This window comes from Stegostoma tigrinum, chromosome 24 (genome assembly GCF_030684315.1).
Source record: "Stegostoma tigrinum isolate sSteTig4 chromosome 24, sSteTig4.hap1, whole genome shotgun sequence".
In the NCBI taxonomy this organism is placed as follows: domain Eukaryota; kingdom Metazoa; phylum Chordata; class Chondrichthyes; order Orectolobiformes; family Stegostomatidae; genus Stegostoma; species Stegostoma tigrinum.
In genome coordinates this window covers 35,710,426-35,733,740 of record NC_081377.1, presented here as the reverse complement: position 1 = coordinate 35,733,740, position 23,315 = coordinate 35,710,426, and the positions used below count along the sequence as shown (strand labels likewise).

Here is a 23,315-nt window from a genome sequence, read left to right as displayed (position 1 = left end):
TGACAACTCTAGACCAGATGCAGGGAGGAACGTCATAGGCCCAATGGTTTCTCCTGGTCTGGGACCCAGTCCCTGAACCAAGAAACAAAGTCCTATCTCAGACCGTCAGACTCCCACACTGACCCAAGTCCAGCACCCCACCCTAATTAGCCCAACACCCTCACAATGACCCAAATACAGTGACTTGTGACCCCATAATAACTTAAGCTCGGTGAACACACACTGACCCAAGCCCGCCAGCCACAACCCATTCTGAGCTCAGTTGTCTTACTCTAACCCAGGCACAATTGGCCCTCTACTGCCCTGGACCCCCATTAATGGATCCCTTTAGTACATCTTGTCCCAGGCTTTGCTGTAAACATACCTGTGGGGGTAGGGGTATTGGGGGCAAACCAGTTTAATGTATCCAGCCAATAACTTTTCATTAGTTTATTTTGTGAAAATGTTTTCTGATGCTTAGGAGGCTCCCCAGCATTCTGGATCTGAATTGCTGAATAGAGTGGGTTGGTCTTATTTGTGTCGTGGTTAAATAGCAGTTACCATTAAGACACACATGGAAAAATGGCCAATTTGATGTGTTATAGGCTGGGGTGACCAGCAGTCCTGGAATCAAAAATCCCCAAGAGAATCAGTGTCTTTAGGGCACAAGGAAAATAACTTCCAATCTGAATCGTATCTGACTTCTTTACATATTTTCGCTTTCCACATGTTCTCACAATGTGCAAAACTGTAAATAATTTATCTCCAAGAGAAGGTCACAGTGTCTTAAATTCCATTGGGTCTGTGTTATTGATAAGATTCTTTGGATTGTTTCTAGGATTGATCAAGTTTCAGGAACTCACTGATTAGCAGCATTTCCTTTCCAAGGTCAGAGATTTTCGGAAACCGGGGTATGCAACCCTCCACAGAGGGACTTAAGAAAGGATCTCAGGAATCCAGCATGATTCTTAGAGGCGCTAAGAGTTGTTTGGAACTGTGAGCTACCGGCAACACCTCTAGTTCTGTTCTCTGTGTCATTGCTTGCTGCCTGATGATTTGGAATTGTTGTTTCTTTGCTGCAGTCTGACATTGATCAATATTATCTGGTATTGTGAACCTGTCTTTTCAAATTCCACAGGTGAATTGACAATGTTTGTAAGTCATCCTCAAAAAAAGTGAGTTTTGAAAATCGCTTCCCAACTGCAGAGGAGACAGGGGTGGTTGCCCACAAATGGGTTAACAGTGGCAAGTCATTTGAGGGGCTCTGGCTTCATGTGGTGTGATTTAATTCTGTTTGGACTGATGAAATGTGTTGCAGTGACAGTGGATAAATGTAGCACCGTCAGCTGCAGTCTAGCCTGATTCCTCTCAGTTCTGGCAGGGGATAGGGGTAGATGTCTGGTTTGGGCTTACAGAGAGAAAAAGCATACATGAGGACCTTCAGCCTATCAAGTTGACACAACCTATTTCCATTAATCCTGCTTTCCATCACTTGGGCCATAACGTTGAATGATATGACATTTCAAGTGATTATCCACATACATTTTAAAGGTTGTAAGATTTCCTGCCTCTACTATCCTCCCAGGCCGTGCATTCCCAGTTTCCCATTACTCTGGGTAAAAACATTTTTCCTCAAATCCCCTCTAGACCTCCCTGGCTTTTCCTTAACATAATGCCCTTCATCGTTGACCCTTCAGCTAAGGGCAACAATTGCTTCCCATCCATGCCGTCTATGCCCAGGATAAACGTATATCCCTGCCAGTCCCTTCTATAGTGTGGCAGCCAGAACTTCAGTAATTCAGCTGTAGCCAAACCAAAACATTGTACAGCTCCGACATACCCTCCTGCTGTTATCATCTATGCCACGACTAATTAAGGCAACAGTCCTGGATGCCTTCTTAACAACCCTATTAACACGTTCTGTCGCCTTCAGGGATCTGTGGACAAGCACTCCCAAGATCCTTCTGTTCCTTTGAGCTTCTTAGCATATTGCCATTCACTGAGTACTCCTCTTTCCTGTTACTTCTTCCAAAGTGCATTGCCTACATTTATCAGGGTTAAATTTCATCTGACCAATTCATTTACATCTTCCTGTAACCTAAGACCTTCTTCCTTACCACCAACCGTATGACCAATTATCATGCCATCTGCAAACTTACTTATCGACTCCACATTCTCATCTACATCATTCATATATGTCACAAACAATAAGGTAGCCAGGACTGATGCCAGAAGCAGTTCCTGTGATCCAGGAATCTAAAACCCTTCCTCCTGCACCAACTCTTGAACCATGCATTTATCTGACCTGTGCTGCTAGTTCTGAATTCGCCAGCACATGGTACTGGAAATAATCTAGGGATTACAGTTTTAGAGGTCCTACCTTTTAATCCATTGCATATCTCCCTGAATTCTTGATGCACAACCTCATCTCATCTAGATCATTAGTACCAACTTGTACCACGATCTCTGACTTATTATCCTTCCCCTTTAAGATGCCTTGCAGACCCCCAGAGAGATTTCTGACCCCGGCCCCAGGGAAGCCACACACCATCCTGGAGTCATGTCTGCTTGTGCAGTAACATCTGCCTACACCGTGACTATTGAGTCACCTACCCCTACATCTGTTGGACTTTTGCTTTTCCCTGCTGCACAGCTGAGCCGCTCACAGTGTCATGAACTCTTCCCCTGTTGCTTTCATCAGTGGAACCCTCACTGTTATTGTTTTCCAACATAGAAACACCGTTGTTAAGTACAATGCCCTCTCGGACCTTTCTGTCTGCCTGCCTGGCTCCTTTCCTCAGCCTGCAGTTTCTTTGTCCGCAGGGTGATCACCTCAGGAACAGAGCTATACATGTAGTCTTCAACTTCACATATGCACTTCTGTGCCTCCAGCTGACACTCTTGATCCAAGACTCAGCGCTGAAGCTGTTGGCATAAGTGGTCCTACAGAAGTGGTCATTCCGAATGGCAGAGGCGTCTAGGAATTCCCACATTTTGTACAGCATTTTGGCTTGGGCTTCCCTGCCATATTCAGTCTGGATAGGAGCCAAGACTGGGCTGCTGCCTCTGTCCACAGTCTGGACTAACAGGAGTTCAGCCCAAAGCACAGCAGGCCAGATAAATGATGGTGCCTGTACCCACTGCCTGGACTGACAGGAGCTCAGAGCAGACAGATCTGATGAAGGGTCAAGGCCTGAAACGTCAGCGTTTGTGCTCCTGAGATGCTGCTTGTCCTGCTGTGTTCATCCAGCTTCACACTTTGTTATCTCGGATTCTCCAGCATCTGCAGTTCCCATTATCTCTGAGACTATTGCTACCCTCTGTTCACTGTCAGTTCCAGTCCAGCCTGGGCACCTGTCAATCATCATGGGCGTCTCTGCGTTCACCAGCGCCACCTGGAGGGCAGCGGCGCCGGTCACGTGGTTCACCAGGGGCGGCCGGCGGCCGGCGGCAAAATGGCGACTCAGAGTGGAGCGGCCTCCGGCAGCCTGGCTCCCGGGGTCGATGCCGGCGGAGAGGAGGCCTTCAAACTGTTCCTAACCGAGGTAAAGGCGGTTGGAAAGGTGGAAGAGGAGGGACTGAAAGGGAAATGATTCGGCAGGCTCAGCGCCCAGCGATTTCTGCCTTTCTTCAGGAAAGGGCGGCTGCAGCCTGAGGCCTGGGGACGTGGGGGTGGTGAGCGGGTTGGCGGGGAACGGGGTGGGTGGGTGGGGAAGAGAGGTGAAGGGGTTTAGTGAGTGAGTGAGAAAGAGGGCGGGTGGGTTAATGAGTGAAGGGGACAGTGAGTGAGTGAGTGAGGGAGGGAAGGAGCCGGGGCAAGAGTGGAGAGTTTTTGCAAATTGTAATCTATGTATTAGAGATAATGGGAACTGCAGATGCTGGAGATTCCAAGATAATAAAATGTGAGGCTGGATGAACACAGCAGGCCAAGCAGCATCTCAGGAGCACAAAAGCTGACGTTTCGGGCCTAGACCCTTCATCAGAGAGGGGGATGGGGGGAGGGAACTGGAATAAATAGGGAGAGAGGGGGAGGCGGACCGAAGATGGAGAGCAAAGAAGATAGGTGGAGAGGGTGTAGGTGGGGAGGTAGGGAGGGGATAGGTCAGTCCAGGGAAGACGGACAGGTCAAGGAGGTGGGATGAGGTTAGTAGGTAGCTGGGGGTGCGGCTGGGGGTGGGAGGAAGGGATGGGTGAGAGGAAGAACCGGTTAGGGAGGCAGAGACAGGTTGGACTGGTTTTGGGATGCAGTGGGTGGGGGGGAAGAGCTGGGCTGGTTGTGTGGTGCAGTGGGGGGAGGGGATGAACTGGGCTGGTTTAGGGATGCAGTGGGGGAAGGGGAGATTTTGAAACTGGTGAAGTCCACATTGATACCATATGGCTGCAGGGTTCCCAGGCGGAATATGAGTTGCTGTTCCTGCAACCTTCGGGTGGCATCATTGTGGCAGTGCAGGAGGCCCATGATGGACATGTCATCAAGAGAATGGGAGGGGGAGTGGAAATGGTTTGCGACTGGGAGGTGCAGTTGTTTGTTGCGAACTGAGCGGAGGTGTTCTGCAAAGCGGTCCCCAAGCCTCCGCTTGGTTTCCCCAATGTAGAGAAAGCCGCACCGGGTGCAGTGGATGCAGTATACCACATTGGCAGATGTGCAGGTGAACCTCTATGTAATCTATGTATTACCTGTTTTAATTAATGTATATGCCGTGTAATACTGTTTAGTTAAATAGATATTTGGGGGTAATGTGCCCAGTGATGGCTTTTCTTGCTCCATATCTAACTAGGAATGAAATTCTGATCTATAATTGCAAAATTTCCATTTGGCAGAATTCTGACTTTGGTTGTTAGAATTTTGCCTTTTAAATTTTTTTTCAGACCTCTGCTTGCTTGGAGAAACTATCACTAAGCCCCTCTTTGTTTAACCCATTGACAATTATTACCTGGATTTTTTTTATTTGATGATATAGAGGCCAGGCCCCCCAATATCAGCAGCTCCCTTGTTCAGCTTTTTCTGAACTAGATCACCTTCCTGGTTTTTCATCTGTACAGTTTACGGATGCTGGTGCAGGATGGCGAGTTGGCCCGGACTCAACTGCAGCTTCGCTTGGCTTCAGGTTCTGGCCCCCTGGGCTGGGCAGGTGAGGGGAGGTTTTGCGTGGTTGTGGTCTCAGCTTCTTACTCTTCACAACAGCTGATGGCATGAGTTCCTGTGGACCTTGATGCTACCAACTCAACCACCTTGTAATGCAAGTGGCAGAATTCCCCATAACCTCTCAGGGTCCAAACTCCAATTGCCTGGGGAGGCACCTCACCTTTCCCTGGCATTGTGGATGCCAGGTGAGGAAGATCTGCAGCCATCCACTGGCGGCAGCAACAATGAGGAACTGAGTCTGGGCAAGAATGAGAAATTTGGGTGGAGAAGAAGGTGATTGGTATGAGTGGATTTGGGAAGAAGGCTGCTAAGTAAGTTGTTGTTGCAGGGAACAGGGTTAGGATAATGGGTATGAATGTACTGTGTAACATTTATTTGTTCTTGAATTGAACATTACTAGTAAGGTCAGCCTTTGCCCATTCCAGCATTTATTGTCTGACTTAGTTGCCCTTGCGAAGTGGTGAACTGCTTTCTTGAATTGCTACAGTCCATGTCTGTGGCTTGACCTACAATGCCATTAGGGAGGGAGTTCCAGGATTTTGACCCAGCAACAAGAGCAGCAATATTTTTCTAAGTCAAAATGGTGAGTGGCTTGGAGGAGAATTTGCAGGTGATGATATTCCCAGATATCTGCTACCTTTACCCTTCTAAATGGAAGCGGTTGTGGATTTGGAAGTTGTGGCTGAAGGATCCTAAAGTGCATCTTGTGGAATTTCCACGCTGCTGCTTCTGAGTGTCACTGGTTGAGGGCGTGGATGTTTGTGGATCTGGTGCCAATCACGTAGCTGCTTTGTTCTGCATGGTCTCAAGGTTGGCACAACACCGTGGGCTGAAGGGCCTGTTCTGTGCTGTACTGTTCTATGTTCTAAGTTTCTTAACTATTGTTGGATCTGCACTCATCTCGACAAATGGGCAGTATTCCATTACATTCCTGACTCATCTCTTGAAGTGGAGTGTTCAGTAATGGTAACACCATTGAATGCCAAAGGGCAGTGGTTAGATTGTCTCATATTGATGGTCATTACCTGGCATTTGTATAGTGTGAATGTTACTTGCCACTTGTCAGCCCAATCCTGGATACTGTCCAGATCTTATTGCATTTGAACATGGACTGATTCAGTATTTGAGGACTCTTGAATGGTGCTGAACATTATCTTTTGCAGTCATTTCCACTTCTGACTTTATGGAGGGAAGGTCATTGATGAAACAGCTGAAGATGGTCTGCCTAGGACATGACATAATGTCCTGGAGAAGAGATGACTGACCTCCAACAATCACTCCGTGCCTCTGCGCCAAATATGGTTCCAATCAGTGAAGTGTTTGCTCCCTGATACCCATTGATTCCAGTTTTGCTAGGACTCCTTGATGCCACTCTCGGTCAACTGTGACCTTGATATCAAGGCCTGTCACTCTTGCCTCGCTTTTGGAATTCAGTTCTTTTGTCCATGTTTGGATCAAGCTGTCGTGAGATCAGGAGTTGAGTGTCCTTCATGGAACCCACACCGGGTATCACTGCTCAGATTATTGCTGAGCAGGTGCTGCTTGATGACAACTTCCATCACTTTATTGATGATCGAGAGTAGCATGATGGGTGGGAATTTGTCAGGTTGAATTTCTCCAGCTTTTTGTGTATAGGACATGTGCGAGCAATTTTCCACATCGGGTAGATGCCAGTGTTGTAACTATATAAGAGCAGCAAATTATGAAGCACAAGCCTTCAACACTATTACTGGAGTATTGTCAGGGCCCTAGCCTTTGCAGTACCATGTACCCCCAACCATTTCTTGATATCATGTGGAGTGAATTAAATTGGCAAAAACTTGCTATCTGAAATGCTGGGAACCACAGGCGGAGGCCACGGTGAATCATCCAATTGGTACTCTGGCTGAAGATTGCTGACCATTAGAAGGTGGTAAGTTAAAATGAGCTCATACTAGAAAATAGCTTCTAAAACCCAGTTTGGTTTTTGCTTTATTTGTTTGTATAATCTAAATAGGTCTTTATTTGTTGTTACTATAGGCTTATCCTGCATTACGTGCACAATGTTAATTGTATGCTATAGTGACTTTGATTTTATCCAAGTATGGTGGTTCATAGTGCTAATGGTAATAAAAGGTAAACAAAGCCAAACACATTTAAACTGAACAATGACATTTGTGTTTTGCGATAGATCACGAAAACTGCGGTACGATTATACAGTTCCTTGTCAAAAGATTTTTTTTCAGCTTTTAGTCTTCAACCACTAATTTTCAGATTTGTCTTCTGTTACTTGTATAGAGCCATAGGGTCATACAGTATGGAAACAGACAGTTTGGTCCAACTTGATCGTGCCGACAAGACATCCCAAACTGACCTAGACCCATCTGCCAACATTTGACTCATATCCCTCTAAACCCTTGCTATTCATGTACCCATCCAGATGCCTTTTAAATGTCGTAATGTACCAGCCGCACCCTTTCCTCTGGCAGCTCATCTCATATGTGCACTACCCTTTGCATGAAAAAATTACTCCTCAGGTCCTTTTTAAATCTTTCCACCTCTGACTCTAAACCTATGCCCCCTGGTATTTGACGTTTCCACCCTGGGAACAAGACTTTGACTATGCATGGATCTCATAATTCTATAAACTTCAGTCAGGTTGCCCGTCAGCTTCTGAAACTTTTAGCAAAAACAATCCAAATTTGTCCAACCTCTCCTTACAGTTAATACGTTCCAATCCAGACAACATTCTGGTAGACTTCTAATGCACCCTTTCCAAAGCCTCCATATCCTCGCTATGGTCTGCCAACAAGAACCGCAAACAATGCATCAGAAGGGCCTAGGCCCGATACCTCAACCTTCCTGCTCCTATGATGCTGTTTGGTCTGTTGTGTTCATCCAGCTATACGCCTTGTTTTTCTTGGCTTGAGTTTGCTTTATGTGAATTCTCTCCTCCTTACTCCCTAGCAAAGAAAGGTCAAAAAGCACCCTACTGAATCTGCCCCTTAAGATTGTGCTCCCTACCTGTTCTGCAGGATGTTGGCCTGAATTAAGTTGGAGGCAATAACCAGGGTATATGTCCATCTGAGGCCCCCAGCAGTTTTCCCAACCACTGCGAACGCGGTACTGTAAGTTTCTAATTCGCATCTTGCCCCTGCATTGATCTTCATTGCAATATAAAGCAACGATTACTTACAGTAGGACTCTAAGTAGCTCAAAATTCCTAAATCGTCCGGCTTCTGTTTTCTTTCCTACCAGTGAGTGAATTTAGAGTAGGTGCACATTGCAACTTATGTAATCAAGGCTTGCTCAGCTTAAAACATACCAGCGCACATCCTAAATAATGTGTACTTTATCTCGATCTCCTTTTTGTTAAAGCTGTGAAAAAGTCTGTATTTTTCCATCCCATTTAAGAGATTTTTTTAAAAAAAACTTTTACTGTTGAAAGTAAATTTGTGAATTTCTTGTTAAATATCAATAATTCTGATTATAATCTATTTTTCTTACTAACTTGTTTGGAGATGTTATTACACACTTCTGGAGCAGGTGGGACTTGAATTTGGTCCTCCCTGTTCAGGGGTTGGGACACTATCAGTGTGCCATAAGCTCATCTTCATTTCCATTTACAAAGAGCCTTTTCTCCACTTCTCACTTTCTCTGGAAATTTTTGTTTTCCTTTTACAGTAACTGCAATACGTTTCTGCATAGCCATATATTACTGCAATTTGATCATACCTTGTTCGTCTCACCATGTCTCTTTATGCAAATAATTTTGCTGCCTCTAGACTTGACTTCCAATGCGCCCTTTGGCTCCCTGCTTTGGTAATGCGCTCTATATTTAAGATGATCCGAAATTCTGCCCGTATCTAAGTTACAATCACATCCCATTCGGCCATCACTTCTGTAGCTGCAGACCCAGTTGAGGAATGTCTCAATTTTTAAATTCTTGACCTTGTATTCAAATATATCTAGTTTTACAATAACCCTCTGTCTCTGTAATCTATAACTTTACAAGCCTCTGAGATATCTGCATTATTCCAATTCCGGCCTCTTGTGCATCCCCAACTTTCATCACTCCATATTGAGCACTGTACCTTGAGCTGCCAAGGCTCTTGGCTACTTAAGGTGCTACCTAAAATCTAACCCTATTGACCTGGCTTTTAGTCACCCATCCTAAAGTCTCCTTGTAAGGGTTTGTCACGTTTTGTATTGTGAATATTCTGCAAAGTTCCTTAGGATGCTTAACTATGTTTACTAGATAAATGCAAAAGGTTGTTGTTACATATTTATTGGGGGTCAGTTAGCTCAGTTGGTTGGACAGATGGTTACCATACGTAGTGATGCCAGCAACATTGGTTCAATTCAATTGCATTAGCTGAGGTTACCATGGAGAGCTTCCCTTCTCTCTCCCCTTGCATGAGGCATGGTGACCCTCAGCTTAAATCAGTGCAAGAAAGCACCCCTATGATCTGGTAGGCCACACTCTACGCATTTGTTAAGATGCTGTGTTTGGACTTGCTTTCCACAGTTGTCAATTTATTTTTAATACTGTACCCATAAAAGATATGTGTTCATAATTTAAATAGCATGTTTGGTAACTGCAGTCTTCATATTCTTGCAGGTAAAACAGATTGAAAAAAGGGACTCTGTCCTGACCCCAAAACAGCAAATTGAAAGACTGACGAGACCTGGATCCACCTATATCAATCTAAATCCATTCGAAGTAAGTCTATTTCTAACTTCTGTAGTTTTTCATTTGCTGTATATTTTGACTGCCACATCACTGACTATCCTTTCCTGTCCTTCTTTTTAACTTTCCTATATCTTTTTGCCTTTGTCTGTCAGATGAATCCAATTCTCTTCTCATGCTTCTCTTCAGTTATCCAGCTAAGTGGAGTTGCCATTATCTGATTCAGTTCTTACCTATCCAATTGTACACTCAATGTATTCTACAATGGCTGCTGTCTGTGATCCCATTAATCTTGAAACTTTGGTTGCTTTATATTTTTCATCTACAATTTTCCCTAGGCTACATCATTTTAAAACAATGGCAGGTTCCACAGGTATCCTGATCAACAACCAGCTTTACCTCACCACTGCCACCTCTCTTGACTATCCTTGACCACCTTTACACTACACTACCTGTCCATCATTCAATACTGGCTAAACATAAAACCTATCCAAGTCATTGTCTTTGATACTGACAGAAATTGCCTTTAGTAGCTGCACAGTCCAACCCCCTTTCTGACCTCCTTCCCAGGCTAAATTGGTGGTTGGCCCAAATGTCTACATCCATATACTCTAATTGCCAAAGCTGCATATTTCCAACTCCATTCTTACTCATCCTTTACCTTTCGGAATTCCTTGGACTCAAGAATGACATGACATGTTTCCACACTTTTCTGAGATAGTTAAGCCCAATGCATGAGCAGCAGACTGTCACGTGTAGGACAGGTGGTAATTGAATGATCAGTTACATGAGGTTTTTGGAGGCTTGTATACTTTCTTTGACTCCTGTTCTACTGCTCTGTGCTTTCCTGATAAAGTCTCTGTTTTGTGCCTCTTGAATGGACTTTCTTCACGTGTGTGCGTCACAAGTTGGGGTCTTCAGGGAATCAGCAGTGACGTTTGGCATGACCCGCTTCTGTGTAGAGCAGATTGTTCAAGAATTTGGTGGCGGAGATCATGAACAAAAATCAGCTCCTCATACGCAGTGATGAGCATCTTGATGTTGGCTTTGCAGTTGTGGGATCGCCTTTTCTTGGCTTTGGATTTTGAGGTTCTAGTGTGAAGGCACTGCTGTTGGTACTTCTCCAGTGCCCTTTAAGTTGTCTGCTCAACAGTTCCAGGCTCCAAAGACTTTCATAGCGCAGAATAACTTCTGTATGGTAAAGCATAACCTTAATATTGAGTTTGAGGTCCTGGTCGTCAAATACTTTCTCATTTCTCTCCTTAGTCAGCCAAAAGCTGATTTGGCTCATTTGAAGATGATACAATTTGTCAATCTCTGCATCCAGACTTTAGCTCATTCTATTGCTGAAACACTCATCCTTGCTGAGATTGCATCCACTTTGGATTACTCCAAAGTTTTTTTTGCTGGTTGTTTCATTTCCCACCCTTCAGAATGTGCTGAAAACTTCGTCTCAGCCTATATCCAGACTCGTGCCAAATCCCACTTGCCTATCACCTGAGTTGTGGCTGACCTATTATAGGTTCAGGTCTAGTAATGCTTCAGATTTAAAAGATATATTTCTTTGTTGAAGTTCTTCCTTGGTCTTTCCCTTCCCTATCTATATCTATATCTCTGAATACTCTGTGCCATTAATTCTGGCCTTTTGTTCACCTCTTATTCCCACCAGTTTATTATTGATGACCTGCATTCAGATGTCCAGCAACTAAGCTTTGGAATTCTTTCTAGACCTCTTCGCTCTTTCTCCACTGTTAGGACATGCAGTGAAACATAGACAGGATTGGTGTAGAGAGATGATAAGGTGCAGAGCTGGGTGAACACAGCAGATCAAGCAGCATCCGAGGAGCAGGAAAGCAGACATTTCAGGCCTAGATCCTTCTTCAGAAGGGATATTTCTGCCTTAAGGAGAATATAAAACTTAGGGATCGTTGTTTTAAAAACAAGGGAGTGTAATTTTAGAACAGGGTGAATTTTTTTTCCTGCATTGAATGTCGTTGGCACTTTGTTCCCAACAAGACAGTTGAAGCAGAGTTCTTGAATATTTTTGCCACTGAGGTGGACAGATGCTTGGTAAGCAAGGGAGTTTAAAAAGCCATCAGAGTTTGGCTGGAATCTGGATCTGAGTTTACCGTCAGATCAGTCATGATCTTAGAGTGTCAGGGCAAGTTCAAGGGTCCAAATGGTGTACTCTTCCTCTTTCATCTGTAAGTCTTTAAACAGCTTCTTATCATGTCTCCTATGTTCATAATCAACTTAATGTTTAAGCAGCTGTGAAATGTTTTGGGGAATTTTGTTATGATAACAGTCCTATGTTGTTGATTTTTGTTGACATTTGTATGAAGTGATAGTTTCTGCTTTGGGCTCAATACACAACCCAGGCACGCTTTTGTTCAAAATTGCAGCAGTTTTCCAAAGTTTTCATTCAGGTTTTTCTCAAAACTAATTTGCATGTCACAACCTTGAGTCTTCGATGAACCAGTACAATTAGGCAGAAATTTTGGGATTTAACTCTTTCTTTTGTTTTCCCCTTATGTTTAAAACATAATCCCTGGATGTAATTAAGAATGCTAATATGGTTACTGTTTTAGTAATGCAACCAAAACTGAAATTATTGCCAAATTTATCTCCATTTTAATCAGATTGTCTTGTCCAACACGTGCAAGTAACTTGATTTTAAATCACCGAAAATGACTGAACTATGCAAACTGGTTTCATCATATATGCTGGTCACTTCAGAATGAATTAATTACCTCTTCATATTTATGGATTCTTTTAAGAAGATGCCTGTAATGTCTTTTACCAAAACAAATTCTCGTGTAAAAGAATGTGAAGAGTCTTGTGAATGTCTGCATATGGACGTAAATGGGCCATGCTCATTGCTCATTCATTTAACCCCGTAGCTTCCTGCTTGCAGGTAGAGCTGACTTGCAGCTGGTATTTTATTTTAAGGACGGTGTCAAAGATTGTGGAAAATTGATTTGTGCTGGATGTAAGTCGCATTTGATATTCCTCAATCTTTTATGCTGATTTGGTTGTTTGCAGAAAAATTGCACCCCATTGGAAACTCTCACCTGATTTTTGTCTTTGGATGAGGATAAAAATCAACGATTGATTGCCTTTATTTTCGCATTCAACACCATTGATCATTTCATTCGTTAGAAACCATTTTGTAAGTTTCGTACTGACATTCATGTGAAGTCTTTGCAAATTGTAACTTTTGAATCATACTGTCATAACTCTCCCATTTAGTTAACTTGCTCTATTTTAATTTCTTAATGTGCCCTATAAAACTAAAAGCTAAGTCTATTATAGTGGTTGTTGCTGTATGCTTTGTTATACAGGTGTTACAGATAGATCCCGAAGCAACAGATGAAGAGCTGAAAAAGCGGTTCAGACAGGTAGACGCATCTCAGTTTGCCTTTCTACAGGCTAAGGTAGCAAAGACCATGGGTACAGTTGGTGTCTTTAAGTGAATAAAAATTGAAAATGCAGAAGCAATTTTTATTTACATTAAATACATTTTGTTAATTGTATATTATCTTAGTTGAAAATTCTTGTTAAGTGAATACTTTTCCCTATTTATATATACTTTTCCTTGGTTAGGGCCCACCTTATGCAGTTATCATTAGTAATAATGTGCTGGCATGACGTCCGTCGTTTCAACTATTTACCATTCAAAGTCAAGGCAAGTTAATAGAAATTACAATAAAATCTTTCTCTGCTTCTTCCGACCCATCCTTCCTGGGAATTGTTGGCCCATTTGATAAAGACAAAATGCAGCTGATCCATTCGAACCAGAAAAGTTTGGGTTCTGCTCGCAGCCTGGGCAGTGGTTGGGGCTTTAGCGGTCCTGTCTAGAACGTGCACTTTTTAGGACATTGGGTGAGATCAGCACTGGGGCTTGACTATGATGATTCCCATATAGGATAGCTTGATGATGCTGAATCCTTCATGTGAAGACCAGCTATTGGTGAGATATCACCAGTGCCTGTGGAACCAATCTCCAGCGTGAGTCAACACCTTCAGGAGGAAATGTATGATGGTTAATCCTCTAACAATTCACTGTGTTCTTAATAAGGGAATTTTTTGTGTCTAAGCAAGTTATTCACTTAACAGGAATTGACACTAAAGCTAACTGTTGCTTTGTTTCTTTTTTTTTAAAAACTGTTTTGAATTTTTCTCTATTAAATGAATTAAAAGCAATTTAATCATGTTAAAGAAATTTGACAGTGTTTCTTAGTTTAATTCACTGGGGCCAAATCATGAACTAAACATAGCATATCCTTTACTAGCCTGTGAAAATCGACACTTTTTTCCAAATTCTCTCCCCTCCTCAAGGTGCTGACTCACGTTGGGGTATGGTTCTCTGGGTGCAACCAGCCCTTCGGTACCTCGCCCAAGTGGCCATTCTTCAGCTGTGAGCCCAGACAGTGAGTATCGTCAGGCTACCCTTACCCAGCGTCCACACGTATGTACTTTCAGGCAGTGGTCACTGGATAACGATCAGGAGCAAGATCTCTGGCTGAATGTCTTTTAAAACAATCCTAATCTGAGCACATTGGAGGCCTATTGTGGTGCTGTGCTCTATTTCCAGCTCCAAACAGCTAACTTGGCACGATTCACACTTCAGATTTGGATCCACCTGGTATGTGTAACTCAGTACTATGGCAGACTGTTTGTTTATTTGCTGACTGAGTTACTGGGATCAGGAGTCAGATTAATTATGTACATAGCGTCACTATTTGTTCCTTGCTGTGGGCTCATATTTGAGTGGAGTACTAATGCTGTGTCAACACATGTTTTATAATGCAGTGAGTTCCTTACAAATTTCCATTTTAGCCTTAGCTGCTAGTTAAGTCTTCATTTTAACCTTAATTCAGTAGTTGCATTAAGTAGTTTTTGACACTTTCAATTCCACCGATATTGAAGGGAAAGGGCCAGGAAATCTTTTAATATTTTGAATTTGAAACACTGAAAAGTATGGAACAAATGGAGAGTAAATTAGAAATGACAAGACTTTAGGGTGAAAATTAGAAAGGGAAAATAAGAATTAAGAATATACTTTAATTTGTCAAGTGGATTGAAGTCTTTCACACTTTAAAATGTATATTCTGTGTATTTGAATGTTGCCTCACTAGTGAGTTCTATAGAGTCTGATTATCTTCAAATGTGCGTGTTTCATAAATAATTTTCTTCATAATTCTAGCTGTCAATTTTGGTACATCCAGACAAAAATCAGGATGATCCTGACAGAGCACAAAAGGCTTTTGAAGGTAAGAGAATGGAGCCATCGGAAAAACAAGACTGATTGCAATGGTGCGTTATAAAGATCCATGAACATTTTACGTTTTGAAAACTAGACTGAAATTTAGCTGACAAGTTCATTATTAAAATGAGTCTTCTGGTCATATTCAACATAGCTTAAAATTCATTTACTGAAAATATTTGTTTGGTTGAGTTCTGTGAATGATTACAGAGCTTAGTGTCTATGGGTCAGTCCATCTATTAACTCTTCCTGCAAGTCTTCACATATGGATGTTGAGCCAGGAATTGAACTTGGATGTAGTCCCCTGCAGTTTCCAATAGCTTGCAACATTTTTGGCATTGATGCATAAATAATGACCATTTGTAGAATGCCCATCTTGTAATGACTTGTACCCCAGCAAGGCTTCAATGCATTCAACAGAGGAGCAATAGGAAAAATGAAAATCAGTGAGAAAGAGGTAAATAAGAAGTTAAGCTTCTGCGATGACTTAATCAATAATGGCACCATTTACATGGAACTACACAGATAACAAATTCAACATGTTTGGTGTATGTACTTGACATTTCGGGGGAGGTGATGGCCTGGCGGTAATATTCCTAGACTATTAATCCAGATACCCAGCTAATTTTCTGGGATCCGTGTTCAAATTCCACATGGAGGAATTTGAATGCCAAATAAAATCTGGAATCAAGAATCTAATTATCACTGTGAAACCACTGTTGACTTTGCTTCAGGGAAAGAAATCTGCACTCCTCACCTAGTTTGACCCGTATCAGACTCTAGACCCATGGAACTCTCAATTGCCCTCTGACATGGCCTGGCGAGTCACTCAGTTGTATTGATGTTTTGTACAGTCTCAAAGAAATGAAGCTAGATGGACTACCTCCCATTGACCTAAGCCTTGGAAAAGGCAATGTCAGAAATAGCCCTGCTGACCCTGCAAAATCTTCCTCAGTAACTGGGGGAGCTAGTGCAAAAATTGAAAGAGCTGTCTCACTAGACTAGTGAAGCAACAGCCTGACATTATCATACTCAAGAAGTCATACCTAACAGACAATGTCACCAACACCACCATCACTTCCCTGGATATGTCCTAAATACCAGCAAGTCAGACCCAGCAGTGGGGAGGGAATTGATCCGAGAGTCCTCAACATTGACTCTGGAACCCATGAAGTCTCGTGGCTTCAGTTTAAACATGGGCAAGGAAACCTCCTTCTGGTTACCATATACTATCTTTCCTCAGCTGATGAATGAATACTCTTTCATATTGAATGACACTGGGAGGAGGCGCTGAGGATGGCAAGGGCATAAGATATACTCTGCGTAGGGGATTTCAGTGTCCTCCACCAAGAATGACTTAGTAGCAACACTACTGATCAAGCTGATAGGGTTCTAAAGGACATAGCTTCTAGACTGGGTCTGTGGCAGGTGGAGAGGGAACAAACTAGAGGGAAAAACATACATGACCTCATCCTGACCAATCGCCTCGCTGAAAATGCTTCTATCCAAGACATTGGTAAGAGTGACCACCGCACAGTTCTTGTGGAGTTGAAGTCCTGCCTTCACATTAAGAATACCCTCCATATTGTCTCTCGCTATCGCCATCCTAAATGGGACAGGCTCCAGACAGATTTAGCAACTCAAGACTGGGCATCCATCAGGTGTTGTGGGGTCGTCAACAGCAGAAGTCTGCTCCACGACTACCTGCAACCTCATGGTCTAGTATTTCTTCCACTCAACCATTATCGTCAAGCCAGGGGGTCAACCCTGTTTCAATGGAAATTGCAGGAGTGTATGCCAAGAGCAACATTTGGCTAAAACTGAGATGTAAAGGTGTAGCTGCCAAACAGGACTATTTGCACACATTGCAGCATAAGCAGCTAGAGTCATGCCTCATGGAAGCAGACCCTTGAGTCCAACTCGTCCATGCAGACCAGGTTTCCCAAACTAAATGTATCCCATTTGTCAACTTTTGGCCCATATCTCTCCAAACATTTTCTGTTCATGTACCCGTTCAAATGTACCACTTCCTCTGGCAGTTCATTCATGTAGACAGCACTCTGAGTGAAAAAGTTTCCCCTTGGGTCCCTTTTTAAATCTTTTAATTCTCCTTAAATCTATGCTCTCTAGTTTTGGATTCCCCTACCCTAGAGTAAAGATCTTGGCTATTCACCTTGTCTATGTCTGTCATGACCCTATAATCCTCTGGTAAGGTTATCCCTGAATCTTCAAAGCTCCAGGGAAGAGTCCTGGCCTCTCCTTATAACTCAAACTTTCCAGTCCTGATAACATCCTTGTAAATCTTTTCTGTGCACTTTCCAGCTTAATAATGTTACCAGAACTGCACATAGTACTCCAGAAGAGGCCTCACTATTGTTCTGCACAGGTGCAACATAATGTCCTAACTCCTAAACTTCACTGCTGTGACCGGCACAGGCAAGCATGCTAAATGCCGCCTTCACCACCATGTCTACCTGTGTTGTTGTTTTCAAGGAACTGTGCACCTGAACTCCTGGGTGTCTCTATTCAGCAACATTCTCCAGGATCCTACTATTAACTGGCCGAGCCTTGCCCTGGTTTGCCTTGCCAAAATGGAACTTCTTGCATTTATCTGGATTAAACTCCATGTGCGAATCCTTGACCTATTGGCTCAGTTCACCAAGATCTTGTTCCACTCTTAGATAATCTCCTTTGCTGTCCACAATACCAACAATTTTGGTGTTATCCACACACTTTGTAACCATGCCTCCTGTATTCTCATCCAGATCATTTGTTTAAATGATAACCAACAGTGGGCTCAGCACCAGTCCTTGCAGAAAACTGCCGGTCACAGTGATCCCAGAACCACCAGATCAGATTTAAGCTCTGCAGTCTTGCCACATCCAGTCATGAATAGAGGTAGACGATTAACCAACTCAACGGAGACTCCACAAATATCTCTATCCTCCACGATGAAAGAGTCCAACACAACAGCACAAAAGACAAGGCTGAAGCATTTGCAGCAATCTTCAGACATAAGTACTGTGTGGATGACCCCATATGGCGTCCCACAGGACAATCTGCAACCTTATGGCCTGTTATATCCCCCATTCAACCATTACTGTCAAGCTAGGCCGTCAGCCTGGTTCAGTGGAGATTGGAAGATGGCATGCCAACAGCAGCACCAGGCATGCCTGAAACAGATGTCAACCTGGAAGGAAGATTCCAATGTGGAAAATTGCCCAAGTGTGTCCTACACATAAAAAGCAGGACAAATCCAACCCAGCCAATTATTGTTCAAATAGTCTATTCTCAATCATCAGTAAAGTGATAAAAGGTGTCATCAACATTCCTATCGAGTAGCACTTGCTGAGCAGTAATCTGCTCAGTGGCTCCCAATTTGGGTTCCTCCAGAGCTGCTTAGTTCCTAACTTTGTTTATAGCCTGACTTCAAACGTGGACTAAAAGACTAAATTCCAACGTTGAGATGAGAGTGACAGCCCTTCACGACAAGGCTGCATTCGACCCAAGTATGGCCTCATGGAGCCCTTGAGAAACTAGAATCAATGGGTATCGGGGGCAAACTCTCTGCTGGTTAGAATCATACGCACATAAGGTGATGGTTATTGTTGGAGATCAGTCATCTTAGCTCCGGGGTGTCTTTGCAGGAGCTCTTCAGGGTCGTGTCCTAGGCCCAACCATGTCCAAATGTTTCATCAATGACCTTCCCTCCATAAAGTCAGAAGTGGGGATGACTGCCAAAGATAATGTTCAGCACCATTCATGACTCCTCAGGTATTGAAGCAGTCCATGTTCAATTGCAACAAGATCTGGACAATATCCAGGCTTGGGCTGACAAGTGGCGAGTTATATTTGTGCCACAGATGTGCCAGGCAATGACCATCACCAATAAGAAACAGTCTAATCACCGCTCCTTGATATTATGTTGTCCATCACTGACTCCCTCGCTATCGACATCTATAGGGTTACCATTGACCAGAAACTCAACTGGATTCACTACAGAAACACAGTGATTGCAAGACCACGTCAGAGGCTGGAAATACTGTGGCAAGTAACTCCCCAAAGCCTGTCCATCTATGGGGCACAAGTCAGGAGTGTGATGGAATACTCCCTGCTTGCATAATGGTGCAGCTTCAGCAACACTTAAACTTGGCACCATTCAGGACAAAGCAACCTGTTTGGCACCGCATCCACAAGCATCCACTTCTCTCTTCAACCAATGCTCAGTGCCAGCAGTGTGTACTATCTTAAAGATGCACTGCAGAAATTCACCAAAGATCTTCGGGCAGCAGCTTTCAAACCCATGACCATGTTTATTTGGAAAGACAAAGGCAGCTGATACATGGGAACATTACCACCTGCAATTCCCATTCCAACCCACTCACCATCCCGACTTGAAGATACATTGCACTTTGTTCATTGTTGTTGGGTCAAAATCCTGAAGTTACCTTCCAGTCTCCATTGTGGGTCAACCCGTAGTAGGTTGACTGCTGTAGTTCAAAAAGAGATGGGCAAGTAATTCTGGCCAACCTGTGATGCTCTCATCTGACTAATGAATTTGAAAAAAAACTCCACTTATCTCTCTTTGCTGAAATTCTTTCTTTATTTTGTCAGTTGTGTTTTTTTCCATATTCCTCTTAAATACGCTTTTCTTGAACTACTCCACGCAGTAAAGAAGGTTACTGTGAGTTCCCTGTTTGATTTATAGCACACTGGTAAGTTATGCAGACCAAGAAGGTTCCAGATTTGATGTCTGCTGTGTTTTCTGATGCTGGTTAAGCACAGTTGGCTGTATTGTGTACAGTTTAGGTTTCCTGATATGAGGATGGCTACTGAGGGAACACAAGGAAGATATACTAGACTGATTTGTGGGTTGGTGGAACTGACAGGAAGAGACCATATCGGCTCTGACTATATTTACCAGAGTTTAGAAGAATGAGGGGGGGAGTTCTCGGATTAAATGCATAAAATCCTAACAGGATTAGGTGAGGTAGTTCTGAATGAATGTTCTCAATGATTGGGAAGTCTCACATCTAAGCATAACGAGTAGCCCTTCTAGGACAGGGGTGAGGAATTTCTTTGAGAGTGGTGAGCCTGAGAAACACTCTACCACAGGAAAATGTTGAGGCCAAAACAAAAGAGACTTTCAAGAAAGGTGTAGATATAGTTTTTGGAACTAAAGGGATCAAAGGATGTGTGGAGACAGTGGGAACAGGGTGCTGTGTTGGATGATTAGCCATGATCGTATTGAATGATAGAACAGGCTTGAATAGCCAATTCCTGCTCCTATATTGTAGGTTTCTATTGTCTAGCGCTTGATGGGGGTGGTGGGGTTAAGTGTGCCCTTAAACTTGATGATGACTATTCAGTAATTTGTGTTAATAAATACAAGTAACTGCATGGGTGAATGTGTGGCTTTGGTTTCCAAATGAGCAATGGGACATCTGGAGATAGAGAAAGTACAATGCCAAAGCATCTCAACCACAGCCTCAAGTGCGATCAACTGATTTGATACACATTGTTTTCAATCTGGAAGTACCTTTGATTTAGGAAGTGATATCTTGGTAATCGGCAAAATTAAATTCCATCTCTTATTACTGTTCAATAGCTGTTGACAAAGCTTACAAGATGTTGTTGGAACCAGAACAGAAGAAACGTGCTATCGATGTGATACAAGCTGCAAAGGAAACAATAGAACACAATGTAAGCAGTCATTTTAATCATTTTGGGCATGATCATGAATGTGGCTCAATTAGTGTACTTCTCTGCCAACAATTCCTAAACATTTCTATGACTATTACCGAGATAGAAGAATTGGATCTGTGTGTGCCTTTCTTTCCCATTTTACTTGTTGATATGAGCAAGTATGTACAATGCATTATGTTTTCAGTAAGTTTTTAGTAGCCTTGCAGTCTGTGTGTCAATGAAGCCTTCCTTGTTAATGAATTTGAAGCTTAGAATGTTCTGTTGATTTATACTAAAAGCCAATGTGCGTCCTCAATTTTAAATAACACATTTAGCATATCCTAAATCATCTAAAATTAAATGTTCTAGAGTTTGAATTGTTCTCATTTGTAGGTAGCACAAGAAGCTTCAACATTTTATTGTTAAAGAACCTAACCTAACTCCTCTAATTTGGGGGGTGTGGGGTGCATGGTGGGTCAGTGGCTAGCACTGCTGCCTGTAAGCACTAGGGACCTGGTGTTTGACTCTAGTCTTGGGTGACTGGCTGCATAGAGTTTGCACATTCTGCCTGTGTTTGCGTATGTTTCTGCTGGGTGCTCTGGTTTCCTCCCACAGTCACAAGGTGTGCAGTCTAGGTGGATAGGACATGCTAAATTGTCCTGTAGCATCCGGGGGTGTGCAGGTTAGGTGGATTACCATGAAAAATTGCAGGGCTATGGGAATATTTAACGGATTTAATTGGAATTCCAGTGACCAAAAATGCCAGTGTTGCTGGCACCCAGAGTGTCCATTTAAAATGTGCAACTGGTAATTTAAAGTTAAGTTTTGCTTGAAGAAAGATTGAAATTATCAACCAGTTAGAACCAAGCAGTTTTACTAAAATTAAACTTTTTTGTTCAAGTTTCAATTGAAATTAATATAAGCTGAATAAAACATTTGATGATTGGGGACGAGTGGGTTCAATGTGTTGTCTGGTATTAGCTATGAACATTAAATTAGCATTAAGAGTGCAGTTTAAACCTGAAGATTTACTATCAATGTAACTTCTACAAATTTCTAAAAAGGAGGAATTTCAAATTTATGATCTTGCACTGTTTGATCCCCCAAACTTTAACTATAGTAGTTAATGATGGTGTAGCTCCATTGTTTTATTGCAGAAGTGTATTTATTATGCTCCTCTCTATTTGAGTTTGGGTCCATTTTAAAACTCTTATCAGGGAGATAAAGATAACATGCGAAGGAAAGAAGTTATTGTTTCAGGAAAGGTGAAACTTGTCTGTTAGTTATGTAGAAAATGCGACCATCAGAAGAGGAGAGGATCAGGGTGAGGTGTGATGGCCCTTCATGATAGAATAGCCTTCCAGTATTTGCAGTCCACATCCCAGAGTAGATGACTATTTAACTAATGTAAGATAACTGATGCCTTTGGGATGGTTTGGAGCATGAATTGGTGCGTACAAGAAATGAGGTAAAGAAGAGGAAAGCAGTTGTTTGTCTGTAACTAGGACATTTGTTCATTTCCTTTTTAAAGTAGTGGTCAGTAGTTCTCTGTTCTGCCCCTAGGTAGCTCTGTTGCATCATCTACAAAACTTGGTTATACAGAATCGAACTGGCAACATCTGGTGGCACTTCAGTTACATTGCTTTTCTTGGTGCTGTCAGAAATATCAGAGGATTATTTTGTGGCTTTAAATTGGTCACTTTGAACCGAGCCATTTTTTCTGTTTTACTTGTGAATTCACAGGCATTTGTTAAAAATTGAAAATCAGAATTGGAGGTTGAGTGAAGCCGTTTGACTTGTACAATTTTCCTTTACTTCCCCAACAATCCTCTTATCTGTTTTCTTACATGACCATCTAGAATCATGAGGAGTCTTTTACTCTCTTTTTGACACTACTCTGTTCAAAGATGTAGAGCAGGATGTTAGGTTCTATTTTTAACTGCTGTGCTGGAGATGCCCATTTAACGTCCCAGCTGGGAACTGAAATTCACCTCCCATATTTTGGGCACATTTAAATGTCAAACCTTGATGGAACCTGGAACCTGTTGCGTTCTGTTTGGTGGTCCAAGAACCGGCAAGTTTTCCTTAAACCTGACATGCAGGCAGCATTGGGTCTAGTTACGATTAATTATTCGTCAGTTTAGTCCGACAGAAATATGTTCATAAAGCTTTGATTTCTGTGTTATTTTAAACCAGGTGGATAAACTCTGGTCAAGATACATCTCAAGAAAGGAACCAGTTTGTGGCTGTCACCTACATAGAGTTGAAATAAGCACACTTGTAGCCATGATTTTTCTATTGTTCCTGTGTACTGATTTACGTAGCTTTCATTATGTGCAAATGTGCCATGCTGCAAACCTACAACTGGGCACCATTTGTTGGACAATTCCGACAATGTGAAGAATCATACTGACAACTGATTTAGGGTTATCCGTTAGGCTGTTGACGAGAAATACTCGTGTGTACTGCAAGCGAAATATATTAACATACAGGAAGCATGTGCTCTTCGCACATAGAACATGTACATGTATTGTGCCCATATCAACCTAAGATAGGTGACAGTCACTCAC

General features: G+C 42.6%; 1 protein-coding gene across 1 annotated transcript in view; it reads left to right on the top strand.

The window, feature by feature from the left end:
* Positions 1-3,401: 3,401 nt before the first annotated feature.
* dnajc8 (DnaJ (Hsp40) homolog, subfamily C, member 8) overlaps positions 3,402-23,315 on the top strand; it is a 34,547-nt gene continuing 14,633 nt past the window's right edge. The window contains exons 1-5 of the mRNA XM_048558013.1: positions 3,402-3,524; positions 9,726-9,827; positions 13,136-13,192; positions 15,001-15,067; positions 20,669-20,763. Of these exons, the coding sequence (XP_048413970.1) occupies positions 3,435-3,524; positions 9,726-9,827; positions 13,136-13,192; positions 15,001-15,067; positions 20,669-20,763 (411 nt within the window). The 5' untranslated portion in view covers positions 3,402-3,434. The remainder of the gene's footprint in view (positions 3,525-9,725; positions 9,828-13,135; positions 13,193-15,000; positions 15,068-20,668; positions 20,764-23,315) is intronic.